The sequence below is a fragment of the Kryptolebias marmoratus genome, linkage group LG19 (genome assembly GCF_001649575.2).
Source record: "Kryptolebias marmoratus isolate JLee-2015 linkage group LG19, ASM164957v2, whole genome shotgun sequence".
Classification (NCBI taxonomy): Eukaryota; Metazoa; Chordata; class Actinopteri; order Cyprinodontiformes; family Rivulidae; genus Kryptolebias; species Kryptolebias marmoratus.
The window spans coordinates 15,268,108-15,284,245 of NC_051448.1; the positions used below are offsets into that span (position 1 = coordinate 15,268,108).

At 44.2% G+C, this 16,138-nt stretch overlaps 1 protein-coding gene across 1 annotated transcript in view; it reads left to right on the plus strand.

Moving 5' to 3' along the window:
• LOC108231865 (E3 ubiquitin-protein ligase pellino homolog 2-like) overlaps positions 1-9,471 on the plus strand; it is a 15,095-nt gene extending 5,624 nt beyond the window's left edge. Inside the window, exons 2-7 of the mRNA XM_017409247.3 lie at positions 680-809; positions 1,649-1,750; positions 2,503-2,700; positions 2,865-3,050; positions 3,144-3,349; positions 3,432-9,471. Of these exons, the coding sequence (XP_017264736.1) occupies positions 680-809; positions 1,649-1,750; positions 2,503-2,700; positions 2,865-3,050; positions 3,144-3,349; positions 3,432-3,816 (1,207 nt within the window). The 3' untranslated portion in view covers positions 3,817-9,471. The remainder of the gene's footprint in view (positions 1-679; positions 810-1,648; positions 1,751-2,502; positions 2,701-2,864; positions 3,051-3,143; positions 3,350-3,431) is intronic.
• The last annotated feature ends 6,667 nt before the right edge of the window (positions 9,472-16,138 follow it).

Here is a 16,138-nt window from a genome sequence, read left to right on the forward strand (position 1 = left end):
CAAGCCCCCCACAATCACAGCCGGCCCGCCACCTAGGCGAGCCAACCCCGCCAGGACAGCCCGGCCAGGAGCGCCCGCCCAGCCGCCAATACCTTCTGAGACTCGGGAGCGGGCCCCCACCCCAGGAAAGGGGATTGCTTCTACAATCCAAGTAGTAACCAGAACCCTGAAGGGGACATTTCCTCATGCTTTTCTCGTTCACATTACCATGTTTATTCGGGTTGATTCATGTGATGTTTTCAAACTGCGAAGCGAGGTTTGATGAAGAGCGAGCCCCTCTGGAGTAAACGTGGGCTCTGAGCTGAATGAGTCAGATCAAGTCCGTCTCATTGAGCTTCGGCAGTTCGACGTGATTCACAACTGACCCAAATGTGCTGCTTTAATCCATTTCAGAGTGATAAAGGATGGGATGTGCTTGATTAATGGAGCTTTCTCTCTGACTGTAGTTATTTTTACAGACATATTGGCAGCATCGCTAGCTTTGAAAGAGATGACACATAATTTCAGTAAGCAGAGTTCTTATCAGCATTAGGAGTCATTATTTAGACTCAGTAAACTGGAATGGATGTACATTCGATGTCTCAGTGGTATCCTAATCCAGAACATGATCTGTTTGTGTCTTTGCTCTGACCCTTGTCCTTTTTTCTTTCTTTTTTTTGGCTGCTTGATTTGTCTCCAGGTACAATGGCTCTCTGCCAAGTGGAGATCGTGGACGCCGAAAGAGCCGCTTTGCTCTTTACCGAAGGGCCAAGGCCAACGGAGTCAAACCCAGCGCTGTGCACATCCTCAACACGCCGCAGGACAGCAAGGCACGTGTTTGTTTGCGCGTTGCATGTTAAAACAATGTGTAGGAGTTTCCTTCCTTTGGTGCTCTTATTGTTTGCGTGTCAGAGGAAGGAGGAAGAATTGTGCGGATGGGTGTATGTGATCTGTTGTTCATTTGGATGAGTGCATGCTTTTCTACATAGTACGGTGGCCCTGAAGTGCAAACCACAGCAACATTCACGAAGCACACAAACAAAAAACTAAACGCACATACAAAAAACAGAAACGAAATTACATTAAAAAACTGGAAGAGGTAGATCCCAGTGGGAGACCTGAGAAATCGCTGATTGGACGACACCACATTTGAACCGAAAGTTCGGGCTTTTGCTCTTTCAACGTTTCGGTAGGCGTGAAGACAGTCACAGCACCATGTATTGCTCAAACTGTGGAAAAGAACTGGTTGAGCAGTCACCGAACTTTTGCAGTAGTTGTGGCAAGAAGCTTCAAGAAATGATTACCGATAACATTCATATTTTCAACAGACGCGCTAAAACCAGAAAAACTTCCAGTTCAAATGTGGTGTCGTCCAATCAGCGATTTCTCAGGTCTCCCACTGGGACCTACCTCTTCCGGTTTGTTAATGTAATTTCATTTCTGTTTTTTGTTTGTGTGCTTCGTTTATGTTGTTGTGGTTTGCACTTCACCGTAACATATGTATGCACACGTGCTTTATAAAGATAAAAAGATTTATCGCTATCAGGTCATTGTCACATGCTGTTGTCGAATATATTTATACTTCAATGATTTCTTTTTTTTTTTTAACAAGATAATTCCAAGAAACAACATTTCAATGACGCAATTGGTTGTTCTCTTGTTGTTGCAGGCTGTCCACAGCAGAGGGCAGCACAGCATTTCGTTCACTCTGTCCCGTAACCAAACTGTGGTGGTGGAGTACTGCCATGACAACAACACTGACATGTTCCAGGTAACACACGGGAAAAGGATGGAAAAAAAAGAGAATTAGCTTCTATCAGCGATCCTCCTTCACTGACGGCAAGATTTCTAAAAACGGAACATCTGTGATCGCGAGCGGGTTTCTCCCAAAATACACTGTTACGCAAAGCCATCAGAGCAATGCTCAAGTGGGTAAATTATTTTGGGTCAGAGCTGTGACAGTTTGGGATTAAAAATAAAGGCTCGTGCGTAATAACTCGGGTTATTTTCGTGTTGAAAGCTCTGCTCTTGCTGTACTCCTTTATCAGTTCCATCAGTGAGCTGTATGAGCCAAGTCGCCCAAAGAAATAAAAATCTGGAACGATCGTGGTTAAAAGAAAACTTTTTAAAGTTTTGACATCTTCAGAAACACTTTTATATTTTCCTCATCTTATCTGTATTACTGCTAAACTGCTGGCAATGTCCAGAGATAATATAATCAAATTGTTGTTTTATTTTGAAGGAAAAATGAGCAAATACTGCACACTAAAATGAAAAAGGTTTGTGCTTTATTTGCAAAGACACTATGTAAATAACCTCTTTAATCTTAAATCTTACTTTAAGGAAACATATTGGTATTTTTCAACTAAAACATTTATTTAGTTGTGGTAGTTCTACGAACTGCTCCAACTTTGCTCCAAGTTTTGTTTCTGTAAATCGGTTTCGCTGCAACAGTTCTTCTTTCCTGTTAAATTTCTCTGATTTATGTGGTTACTGAAGGCAGCTCCTCCTTTTCCCCGGCAGATCGGACGCTCCACAGAAGGTCCCATTGACTTTGTGGTGACCGACACCTCTGGAGGGGGAAAGGAAGCCGAGGACCCCTCCATCGCCCCCAGCACCATTTCCCGTTTTGCCTGCAGGGTGGTGTGCGAGCGCAACCCACCCTACACCGCACGCATTTACGCCGCGGGTTTTGACTCGTCCAAAAATATCTTTCTAGGGGTGAGCAGACGGATAATGCACATTTTTGGAATCCATATTGAAATAATGGAAAAATACTTTGCTTTGAATCGGCTTGACGGGACTCTTAAACTGAAGAAAGCTTATTAATTGAATATTTGCTTTTGCTTCTCAACAACTGATTTATTAATAACGTTATGTTTCAGGAGAAAGCAACCAAATGGAAAAATCCTGATGGTCATATGGATGGTCTCACCACCAATGGAGTCCTAGTGATGCACCCTGAAGGTTTCCCAGAGGACCCCAAGCAGGGTCTGTGGAGGGAGATCTCTGTGTGTGGAGATGTTTATGCCCTGCGGGAAACACGCTCCGGTCCCAGCCGGGGGAAACTGGTGAGTCGCTGCTGCTTTGGCTCCTATTAAGCTACTGAGGTGTTTCTTTTCCATCTTATTGTAAGGATCTATCTGTCTGCATGCCACCAACAGGCAGAGGGTGAGAGCAGCGCCCTGCGTGATGGGTCCCTGGTGGATCTTTGCGGTGCCACATTGTTGTGGCGGACCGGAGAAGGACTCATGCGTGCTCCCACTCTGCGCCACCTGGAGGCACTTCGTCAGGAACTAAATGCGTCTCGACCCCAGTGTCCCGTAGGCCTCAGCACGCTGGCCTTCCCCAGTTTGCCACGAAGCCACAGGTGGGTTGTTAAAGCAGATGGCTCTATTTGTACACACAGACGGTCATCTTCGGACATCGCTGATGTTGATGTGTTGCTGCAGTCTTGAAGAGCGTCAGCCCTGGGTCTACCTCGCCTGCGGCCACGTCCACGGACGCCACGACTGGGGCCAGAGGGCTGAAGGAGAGGTGGAGCCGAGAGAAGGAGAGGGCTCCACAGCCCGGCGAGAATGCCCGTTGTGTAGAAGCGTGGGGCCCTACGTGCCTCTGTGGCTGGGCTCTGAGCCTGCTGTGTATGTGGACGCAGGGGCTCCCACTCACGCCTTTGTCCCCTGTGGTCACGTCTGCTCAGAGAGGACAGTCAGGTACTGGGCAGAGACTCCTCTGCCCCACGGGACTCACGCATTCAGACCTGTCTGCCCCTTCTGCTCAGCCGCCCTCAGCAACCCCGGCTGGATCCGGCTCATCTTCCAGGGCCCCATTGACTAACCGCTACTCCTCAGCAACCACTAAGCTGCCTGGGCTTCATTCGGGTTGCAAACGTTGACGAGTGACGAAAGGTAACTACTTTAGAGTGCTTTACGTAACTGTTCTCAAAGCATGCGTGTTCTACACTCACTTTCAACAACACTCTCCAACGTTGTGTTCTTGAATGTAGCTCAGTGCTGAAGAATCCGCCTCCTTGTTTATCCTTCAGTGCTTCAAGATGAAAGTAAACGCGTCAGACTAATTTGTGCTGATATGAAGAGCATTTCGTCTAAATTAGAAGTGATGTCTCATCCTCCCTCATGCAATAGTATATTTTTTTATTCCTGCCAAACCCAACACAAGTTGATTTTAATAAATGTGTATCTTTTAAAAGGAGCTCAAACATCACTATATCAAACGACACATTGTGAACTACTATAAGTTTATAATTCACCAGGTCTAAGCATTTATCAGATGACAGTTTTGAAACAATAAGTAGCTTTTTTGCACACACACAAAACGAATGGCCTTGACTGTCATGTTGTCAGCATTAATTTGCTAATCTTGTCCAAGTAATTTCCACAGTGAAACCTCTTGCACTTATCCGGCTGACATTTTACCACTTCCCGTGTTTCAAAGCATGTTCTTACAGTTTCTTTAAACATATGCATTAGCTCCATGTTTTAACTCGACGACGCTAAAAAGGGGGCTCGTTACGAGGCTTTTTGCTTCCATAGAGCAATTTAAATTGTCAGTGATCCACGAAGGCCAATTGGTTAGATGTTTAAAAAAGAAATGTATATATATTTTGTGTAAATTTAATTTACATCTTTTGTTTTTCCCTATATTCTAATGTGAAATCTATGCACAGACACGCCCCTGAACTTCACCTCTTGGCCTCTAAATCACCGGAGCGAGCGCGACGCACAGTAGATTCTTCCCTTTTTTATGAAGCAAAAACGAGGATAAACAAAGGCGGGGAAATGAAACCGGGTAAACTTTCACTTCACAACTCTCTAAAGCAATAAATGCACTTGTATAGATAAGCTAGATGTTGTGCTATATTTAGCCGAGTGTTAGGTCACCTGTCCCGTGAAACAGGTGAAAAGGTTTCCAGGTTAAAAGCTCAACCAGAGGTGTGTTCAGTGCCACGACTGTGTGATTGAATTGTATGTAATGTAACCAAAGTACTAGAATTTAAAAACAAAAAAGAGCAACCAAATGTGTGACTGTTTAGTCATTGCAGTTGCGTTATTGTTGCCAACATGCTTAAAGAAAGCTTGAACACACTTCTGGTTACTGAATTACTCTAAACAGGGTCCGTGTTGGTGTGATGGAGTGTCAGTAAGGTTTGATCTCGTGTAACCTCAAAAAGTAAATTTGTTCTGTTTTAAAAAATGAAACTATTTTGTTAAAAAAAAAAAAAAAAAAGAAACAATCTATGGGTTTATTTTGGGAAGTATTATTGATTATTTCTTTTTAGATGTTTTAACATAAAAAAAAAACATCAAAAACTATTTTTATAACGGTTGGTTAGTTAACTACTCAGTGTAAGCGAGTTCTGTGTGTGCTCAGTCGTAACTGTGTGGTAGTTTAGGAGAGCCCGTGAGTGAAAACAAAAAAAAACAACAAACATTACCAACACTGTGTCCACTTACACACCGCTACCGTAAACCATCGCCCAGACAATGAATGTAGCCAAAAAAAAAACAAAAAAACTCGGGCTATGCCTAGCCTTTGCTGGTGCTCATACCGAATGGTCTATATTGTGATACTATTTTTGTAACTGAATATTATGGTGTGGCTTGGTGAACTGGCTCGAAAACGTGCGGTCCTTTTTGAATAATAGCCTCAAGTATGAAAGACGAGACATGATTAACGGAAAATTGTGTCTAGCTTGCATGTGCTGAACATACAGGATGTACTCAGTATGTACACTTACTCACGAAACTTGCACGGCGAATTTTGCAGACTTGTTATTCACTCCGAGACAGTATTCACAGATCAAGTTGTCTTCCGAGTCCTCAGTTGTTTAAATCAAAGCAATTTTCTTTACGGGGGGGAATCCTTTTACTTGATTACTTGATGGATCTTTGCGAACGAGACCTCTTGTACTATGCTGTTTTCCATCCGACAGATTCGCTGCAGGAAGCTCACCGTGTTAGCGTTTGTTTCCATTTTGCATTCAAACTCACCCTGAAACGTTTAGAAATAATGAAAGCAGGCATATTACAGTCACTGACAAAAGGAAGCGAAGCAACCCGACGGAGTGTCGCAGTGACTTTGAGTCTCAGATTAAACGGACAATGGAGTTGCTGGTTCCGTGTCGGTTGTGGGCCCTCTCCCGTGGCTAGGGCCCACAGCTGCTGGAGCTGGCCCTCCAGGTCTAGCAGATCAGTTCTGGGTCGGAGTCGATGTCCGAGCTGACTAGGGGTGGGCGATATCGCCAAAAAATAATGTCACAATATGTTTTTTTTAAAACCCCTCGAAAACAGGATCACAAACAAATTGCCACATTTTCTGCTTTTTAATTTTTTAATGGAATTTGCCCAAATAAATATGTAACTTCAAAACAGTTTTTCTTTTTTTTTTTCCTTTTTATAAACAGATTTGACGTATCTCCAGCTTACCTAATGCAACACGCTTGCATGACTTGCAAATTATGTTGGTCTGATCCACATCTTCTATTTTAAAACCAGAATCGTTCCAAACAGCAGAAGTTAAATTAAGTCAGGACTTGCGAGAGGTATTTCCGTGTTGTGCTCCACCATGTTTGCTAGGTCGCGCTCTTCCGGAACAGATCGTGAAGTGACGGCGCCTCGCGCGTCTTCTTCTTCTTTGTTTTAATGGCAGTTGGCAATCAACTATAGGAAGCTTTTTCCGCCACCATCTGGTAAGAAGTGTGGACCACATAGCGTCTCGCGCTGCACAGGTCAGGCTCCGGTAAATTACGTCATCATACGATATTGCAATATTAGTTTTTTCACCGGTGTCAAAAAACCCACTGGTTTTACCGTAAACGAGACGACATGGCACACCCCTAGAGCTGACCCCCACGAGAGCTTGATCTGGAAAAGATCAGAGGACCTGGCTGGTCTTCTGGGGGATGTCAGCATGACGCAGACAGTCTGTACACACACCCAGTGTGTGTGGATGGTTGTTGTCTTATGGAAAGAATGTACCAGGGTGGTGTCTCAGGAGACAAAAGACATGTCAACGCAGTATGCCTTTGTTGTTGTGTGTTTAGGGTCCCCACGCCGTATGTGGGGACCACACTGGTTGACTGTGACATCTGCAGGCTCCACCTGCCAGTCATTTGTGAGCTACAACCTCCCAGCTTCAATCAAACTCCATCAAGTTCTGTCTAATGTGTCTACGAGTGTCGCTGTTTTACCTGACTGTCGGATGCTTCAGCAACTGCCTGATAACACTATCACTCCACTCGTGGTGCTACCACTTATGCTCTCTGTCTAAACATGCAGCTCCTTGCAAATTTAATCGTTCACATCCCCATCGCTGGTCTAAATTACACCGAACTCGGATCATTTTTGTCAGCGATTGTGTTTTTAGAATTGGACACTTTCTGTTTGAACTCTTAAATGTACTCTCCGGTCGATAAGTAATGTAGTGTTAATATTTGTATAACTCCTGATCAGCGCTCTCAGACTCATTGATGGCCACGTCTGTTGTTCTTGTTAAAAAGACTGAACCAGGGATGTATTGTTGCCTGGAGACGTGGGTGTATGAATAGGTCCTCGGGGGTGTCCTATGAGGCAAGTTTATAATGACTTAGCTGGATATGTTGAGCTAAAAGTGGGAGTTTTAAATGTTTTGATGGAGGCTCTAAATAAACCCGACTGAATCACTACAGGAACCTAATCTGGTAATCCTAATCAATCAGATGATTGCTGTTAAAGAAAATGTTGGATTATTAACAAAATTCTAAATGACATCAGTCAAAAAGTCAGTGGTTTTAGATGATTAAATATCAACGTTTTAAGCTGTTTTTTCAAATGAAGTTAGGTGGAATTATTTCATCTTTGTGCATCAAAGAATATTGAATAAATGCAATATTTATTTGATTTGGTCATTAAAGTGATTTACGCGTTCATGGAACAGAAAGTATGGAGGTAAATGAAGAGTTTATTGTTGCAACCTAAACACCATGCAAGTATTAACTTTACTTAATAATCTTGAGGCATTTTGTCAGTCAGTAGCTTCAGTAATGATTTTTGCATTTTCCACATTACCCCCTTTAACGCAACCTGCTCTTTTTGCGTTTAGGTATATTTATATGTCGAACTTTATTTGTGTGATTGATGCATTTTGAGCAGAAAGGAGATCAAGCCGTTTGGGAAATGCCTCGTCTCATGTGACCTCGCACTGAGCTTACAGAAGAAAGCTTGGCTTCATAAAGAACGATCATAGCCACTATTCTAGGAGCTGTTATGTCTGAGAAGAGTCTCAGGTTTTGTTGGGCTCAGCTTCCAAAAAAAAGGCTCACTTATGATGAGCTTGCTTCGTAGTACACCCCTAAGGCTTAGTTTGTCTTCTCTAAGCTGCCTACACCGTATGTAAAACTACTGTAATACTAATCTGGGCCGAAGGCATTTAAGCTTTTTTTTTTGTTTGTTTTTTTCTGTTTTGCAACTTCTGCTGCTTCAGTTCAGGGATTAAAGGTCACTAATAAACTAACACAGTCACAGGAGAAGTGTAAACCTCACGACAAATACAGACTCACAGATCAGAAAGAGAGAGACTTCCTCCTACCTGTCGAGTCTGCGGAACAATAGACCTGCTTGACTTGCCTTTGATCTAATAATTAGGTATCCCTGTGACCGGCTTACGGTACTTTAACTCAAAGCGACCCGTCCTAGGAGGGCAACAAGCAGTCCGAAGCAGAAAAGGGCTGGATGAAAACTGAACGTGCGGCTCACACGTGAATGTAATACACATCGGAGTGGATCTGAAACCGGCTCTACTTAATGCTGGCTGGAAAATACTTCTAACAGTACTGGGCATGTTCATCAGAGGTCGGTAAATAAAAGAACAGAGAGAACAGGCTCCATGAGCAGCGACTAAAAGGAAAACCTCGATCAGCTGCCCTGCATAAATCATGTCAAATTCAATGAATTTTGCTTTTGTATCGACAACAATAAAGCATGCAACGCCATTGGCATGTGGATGGATGAACCGTTGGAGCACCCTCTTTTTCGACTTATTTATATAAGCTCTTTTGTTTTTCTGTACTTATTTTTTGCTTTAGTTTTTGGTGTTCTTATGTTATTTAATTTAGGTTGAAATCTTAGCACTGGTGAAGACACAGTGTGTTAAGTTGTTTTAAGCCACCAGAGGTATTGTAAGCTCTTCCCACATGTCTGTGTTTTTATTTTTTTGCTTTACCGCACAGTATTTATCAGTGACCCTCATTCCAGACGGCCAAACCTCAGCCACCTCATGTAAAACCTCTCCTTTAAATGGGTGAGTGAGTAGCTAACATGTATAACAACAGCCTAAAACCTCACAATTAACAGTACATTCCTTTTGAATATAGCTCCTGTACAGCCTTTTTCTATTATTATTATTATTTTCTAACATATTCTCCTGTAATAGTTTGGTGCACAGACAATCACTATACACATGTCAATAAACAAGTAAAAAAAAAAAAAAAAAAAAGTTTCCTTTTTTTTCCAATTTCATTTGATAAAGGAACAAAAAAGCCCAGTCCTGGTTCCAGCAGAGGGCACTCACGACCAGCACTGGGGCCCAAACGAACACGACCAGGAGGTTGCTCTGAGTTGCATCACTTCTTTCTAAATAATCGGCCGCCTTGATGAGCACTTCTGGCACGTCGGCGTGGAAATGCGATAAGGGGCCGAGAACCGCACGGCGCCTGATTTCAAATGGCAAATTCGGATGAGTCGGCGAAGGATCCGAGACGGTAACGAGCCGCAGAGAGTGGAGTCATTCAGAAGCCTGCACAGAAATTATGGCGCTGAGGAGGGGGACTTTTCTTTGACTCAGAAAAGAAAAGTCATGGGGATCTCGGTGTAGTCAAACTCTTTAGGAGGAAGAGGAAAGGGGGGGCTCCTGGATCTCCACAGAGTAGACGAGGGAATCCCAGCTGAAGATGTGCCACCTTCATCTAACGAAAGTAGATTTCCTCTACTTCACTCGCAGGACGGGGACATACTGAAACAGATCTCCAACTGGACGGTGCTGCTGAATGCTCTAAACCAGGGGTGGCCAATACTGGTCCTGGAGGGCCACCATCCTGCATGTTTTCCTGGTTTCCCTGCTCCAACACACCTGATTCAGTGGTTAAATCACCGCTTCATGTTCTGCAGAAGCCTGTTAATCACCCATTGATTCAAATCAGGTGTGTTGTGTAATCAAGACATAGAAAGACCGACTGCATATATATATATATATATATATATATATATATATATATATATAGATTGAGCTGCTGCTGGACAGACTGGTAACATGGATTTATGCCCACAGGATGCTGCTCATGTCTGTAAGTGTGTTGTAAAAAAAACAAAAAACAAACAAGCGCTCACACTGCAACCCCAGGCGAAGAACCCTCACGGATTAATTGTCCACCTTAATGCTACAGAGTGATTCCTAGCAGGACTGAGAGGGTGCAGCGTAAATGACGCGGTGGCGGTGGTGGTGGTGGTGGTTGGGGGGACTGGGTTGTGTTGTGCAGTACGGCTGAATTCTCAGAGGAGGGATTAGTTGGTTTTGATCCTGACTAATTACTGAGAATCCCTCACTGGGAGTAATGGTGTCTGTGTCTGGTGAACTTCTTGAAGGGGACTCTCTCTCTCTGTCTGTGCGTGCTCCAAAAACGAGAAAGAAAACAAAAAGAAAGGACTACATGCTGGGAGAGTGTGTTTGTGTGCTCTAAAATGGAAAACCCTCCGCGGACCCCACTCTGTCGCCGAGGTGGCAGAGGAGAACGTTCACGCTATTAACTACAAACACTGAGAAACTTTAATTAAACTGAAGCCACAGACGATTAATTAACTTTAAGATTTTCACCCCCCCCCTCTTTGCTTCCTTCACTGAGCCGCAGGAAGAATTTAGCCACGTAATTTCCAAATCCAATTAATGCCAATATTAAGGCACACACAATCTGCTTTCCTGTGTTCTCTCGCCTCATGAAGCCGTTCTCTTTTGTGGCTCGAACTGTTCGAGAGGACCGGGCCGCGTAAGCTGAGCGGAGTGTATTAAACGGGGGGTTAAGTTGTAATAAGTTTGGATTATTTGAGAGGAGTTTATTATGCTGTGTTATCCTGTTAGGGAGGTGATGTCGTGGCACTGGACCGGTAATCCGGCCCGTCGTGTGTCTGTCTCACAGAGCGGCCTCGAGGTTCTGCCCCGACGGAGGCTGCCGTCACGGGTTACTGCTTCGCTCGGAGAGAAGTGGCCTGAATGTGGATGGGCGAGAGGAGACATCGGAGGCCCGAACTAGATTATAGCATTCCTGCCGGAATGAGGTGGAAATCCAAAGGCCTCTGTCCGTCTATGCACAAGATTACTCAAAATGTTTTGAACGGATTCTCATTAAATTTTCAGGAAACGCCAAACAAGGCGCTGGGAACACCTGATTCAGTTTTGGTGCTGATCCGATCTAATGTCAAGGTCAAAGGTCAACATCACAGGTGATTCCTGTGCTCTCACTTTGCAACTGTGTAACGCAGGAATGTCAGACTGCACAGCTGAGCGCCTCATGGGTCAAGGATGATGCCTATTGATTTCAAGGTCAAAGGTCAAGGTTACAGGTGACTCCTTTGTTAAAGACCTTGTCAATGCTCCAGAAGGTGAACCCCTTTAATTCCTCAACCAAGGAGGTCATGTTTTTGGTTGTGTTTGTCTGTCTTTTAGCAAGATTACATAAAACCTAACAATGAACAGATTGATCTTTTTTGATCCAGTTGGAGGTGGCCCTTAATTATACTGTGATTGTAATTCATTCACACCAGTTAGAAATTTATATCTCTCCCAAACAGGCTGAAGCACTCTCGATATCTAAGCCATATTTAGTAATAATTCACTTTCAAAGCATGCTGATTATGTAATTTCACCTGGACATGTGTTGTTAGGCCCCTTAAGCCCTCGTGACTGGAGAGAGGAAGAGAAGCTGTTGTAACTTTGGACCCAAGGGCCACGGGAGGGTTACAGCAAGTGGCGTTGTGAGCTCATCTGTCAGTATCTGTAATTTGAGTTGTGTGTTGCTGCTGGAGCTTAGCTTCCTGTTTTGTGCCCTACATCTGACGACGACGACAGGAAGTGCTCCTGCAGCAGCATCCCGCCGCCGCAAAGTGAATTCAGGCCAAAGTGAACCTCGGCGCTCAGCCTCTTCCCAGATTTCCCCCTCCACTCGCTGCGTGACCAATGGCAGCCCCGGGGAGGTGTCTCCGTAATGCTCTGTAAGTGACAGCTAATGAAGACTGTACGCCCTCTCATTACTTTGGTGTCTTTGAGGGCGGCTGTCAGTGGCGTGCGGATGATGCAAGCGGGTTCCGGTCTGATTTCGTCAAAACAAGTGCGTCTCTCCGGAGGGGGGTGAGGGGGGTTGCAGCTTCAGTGGTCAGGGGATGCGTGCCCCCCCACCCCTCTCTGACTGTATCCAACTCAATGCTCAGTTAACGTAGCGTGGAAGGTGAGAGCCGTTTTGAAAACATTTCTCATTACACCTTATCGCAGGGCCTCAGAGGGGATGGGGGGGGCATGAAGCAAATTAGAGGGAGATGGAGAGCAGAAAAGAAAAGGGGGGCGGGGGTGGGGGGGGGACATCAAAGTGTTCCTGCTCTTAAAATGAGTGATCTTGTGTGAAAGATCCACACTACATAGAAGATTAACCCCATCCACCCTCCCACACACACACACACACACACAGAGCTAATAACACACACATACCCTTGGATTTATGTGTCAGGGGGTTAATAGCTGTGAGCATGAGGACACTGGGGGGGTTGTGTGGGGGGTGTCCCTGCAAATTCACATGAGGGTGTTGCGTTTAATGTGACTTCTGTCGCACACAGGAGGGGAGCACAGTGGCACCAGAGCCACCGAACAAGTTTCGTCGTCTCCTCGAGCTGGATCGTTCTCGCCCCCCCCCGTGGCACGGGGCAACCCCCCTCCTCAACACCCCCCCCCGTGCTCAATTTCAGATAGTGCTAATGGAATCTGTCCCGCGCGATTGTAATGCCAACGAGACTCATTTTCCACGGAGCTCGGAGCTGTCAGCTTGGCAGGACAGTCGAGGGGAGAAGCAGCAAAGAAAAAGGGGGTTGATGGGACTTGGAGGAGGGAGAGGATGAGGAGGATGGTGTGTCTGTGTGTGTTATGAAAAGGTCTTTCTGGCTCTTTGAAGCTGTCGTGCACTTTCCCACACACACCTGCACACACACACACACACACACACACACACCTACATACACACACAAAGCACCAATCAACAATAACATCCCTCTCCCCCCAACAGAATCCAAGATCCACTGAACCTGCAGTCAGAATCGTCTGGTTCTTCACCCACACTCATGTTTGTTGCCAGATCAGCGTTTCTACGTCTTTTCATGTCATGATTCTTTTTGTTGAGTTTGTTTTCATCGACACTTCGTCCTGTCATCATGTCATTCTACAGGACATGACAGTGTACACGTGTGGGCGTGAATGTAAATCTTCTGCTATTAGTTAAGGTGTTTCTGTGTGTTCGTTTGTCTGTTAGCAAAATATCTCATGAACAACTGAGCAGATTTGAATAAAACTCTCAGAAAGTAATCACTGGATGCACTCGTACGACTGATTAACTTTTGGAGCCAATCCAATTCCAGATGGCCACCACATACAACTGAACTTAGAAACCACAGAACTGGCTATAACTTGGTCAGCTTTACAGATATGGAGCTATGACGTGGTGTAGTAGTAGCTGAGAGTCATCCCCAACACATTCTCTGAGAGCTACACATTGTGCAAGATCTTTCCTTCAAACGTTGGTATTAAATGTTGAAGTCACCCCTGTTTGTCTGTTAGCGAAATACCTCATGAACCACTGGACAGATTTTAATGAAACTCTCAGGAAGTAATCACTGGACAAACATCTACAGGTCATAACCTTTTAAAGTCAGTCTGATTTAAGATGGCTGCCACAGATTATCATTATTAGAAAGCACAAAAATGTCTCTAACTCAGTCTGTTTTACAGCTATTAAGCTAAAATTTGATGTGGTAGTAGCTGAGAGTCACTCACAATACATGCTCTGGGGGCTATCAGATCACACTAGATCTTGCCAGATTGTGGAAGGTTGCTCATAACCTAATTATCAAGGTTTCAACACAACCGGTGTAACTCTGCATTTCTCATTTTAAAATGATGTTAGTTTAAAACTCTGGCATGAAAGGGGGCATCAATAAGCATTCCTAGGCTTTTAACTAATTTAAAACATATATATTTTTATTTAGGTTGGGGATTTTAACTTTCTTTTTTAATCAGGGACAGTACAGCAACAATAAGTGTTTGCTTTATTAAACACAAAGCTAAAAAGGAATACCAACATGAACAGGAAGCATGAGGAGACAAACTCACAGCTGAGTTGACATCTAAACGTTTCCTAAGAGTTCGACGAGTGGCACAACAATGGACGCCCCTGTACATTAAACTGATCCTCATATGGTTGTAAAAGCTACTATAGTATTTTTTTATATCTATTTATATGTTGACATCTGCAAAAAAAATACTGAGTGGATTTTAGTTTTTCTTTCTGCTTGAAACAAATGCATTCTCAACAGCCGCCTATAGGTGGCAGTGTTTCCATAATGAAGAGTTAAAACAATGAAACTTGACCATTTCTTTCTCTCTCCTGGACCTTCTCGGGCTCTTCGTTTTGCCACTGCCGGATGGCTTTAGTTTGGCTCTTGTCTTTGTTTTTGCTGTAACAGTTTATTTCTCATCCAGATTTCCTCATATGAGCCGAGATGTTTTAAACAGAGCAACTCAGTCCATATCTGAGCGCATCTCTTTTTAAGGACTCTCTGCTGATTGGAAGACCCTTTTCGGGGCAGGGGGAGTCACATACCTGCTCGTTTTGTGATGCTCAATTACCAAGCATTGCAGGGATGAGAGTGGTGGGCATCTTTAATCTGGGACAGACTCATCTGTCACCACGTCCCGTCTGGTAAAAGCACCAAACAAAGCTGCTGGTGCTGATTAGACTCTTTTTAAAAATAAATAAATCAAAAAAAAGAAACATCAAACTAAATCTCAGGCTCTCATTGGACAAATGTTGTTGCACAAACCTACTTGAACATATGCTTGAGTTTCCCTGGAAATAAAAAAAAAAGAGAGAGAGAGATTAAATTCTTGAAATGAACATTAAAGGAATTCGACTCTTAGAGAATGAAAGGCAGATGATGCTATTCCAGAGGAGGAATCAAAGGTTGGAGGTGGCAGGCTGTGATACCGAGAGAAGAGAAAGACAGACTGATAAAAGAGCGAAACCAGTAGTGGAGAGATGAGAGAGACAGGAAAAAAAAGGGGGCCCCTGTAAATTGGCAGAGGGAAGTCAGGGTCTCTCTGCTTTGCATTTCATTTACATGGCTGGCCCTATCGACCAATCGGATTGGGAGCCGAGCCCGAGGCTTAGGGAGGCGAATAAAGACTCCAAATGCCTTCACTGCTCTCATCCCTCTCTCCTATAATACCCTGTCTGCCCTTCTTTTTCTCCCGCTCCCTCTCTTTTCTCCCCCCTCGCTTCCAGGAGGGCCCTGCCCGACGTGATAGTGGGACGAGGAGAGGTGAAGAGGAGGGGACGCTGTGGAGACGTCTTTTTCTGCCTCCCTTGCTAAAAAGCAACACGTTGCACATGTGTGTGTTTTTCTTTTATTATTATTATTATAATTATTATTTGCAGGGACACATGCCTGTTGCTGTGCGCTCAGCTGCATGAAACCTGACTCCCTTTCACCAGCAAACAGAACATATTCAGATAACACACGCTAATTATGCCTAAAAGCTCACTAATAATTAATATAGATAATAATCATGTGTCTTCTTTGACATGAACTGTCAAATGATGCTGGATTTCCTCTCTCTCACACACACACACACAGTGCTCAAGGGCATCATTTTGTGCCACATTACAAGTTTAACAATTTACCTCCCATCCATGAATGACAGGCGAGCCAAACATAAATCGGGGGAACGAGCTGCAGGGTGAAACGGGAACTTATTCACGCCTTTCCACAGATAATAATGGTATCCACAGCACGGTCGGTGCACGGTCAGCTGTCTTCTATGTGCAGTGGTAGAACAAGCCCCGGTCATTTGTGGA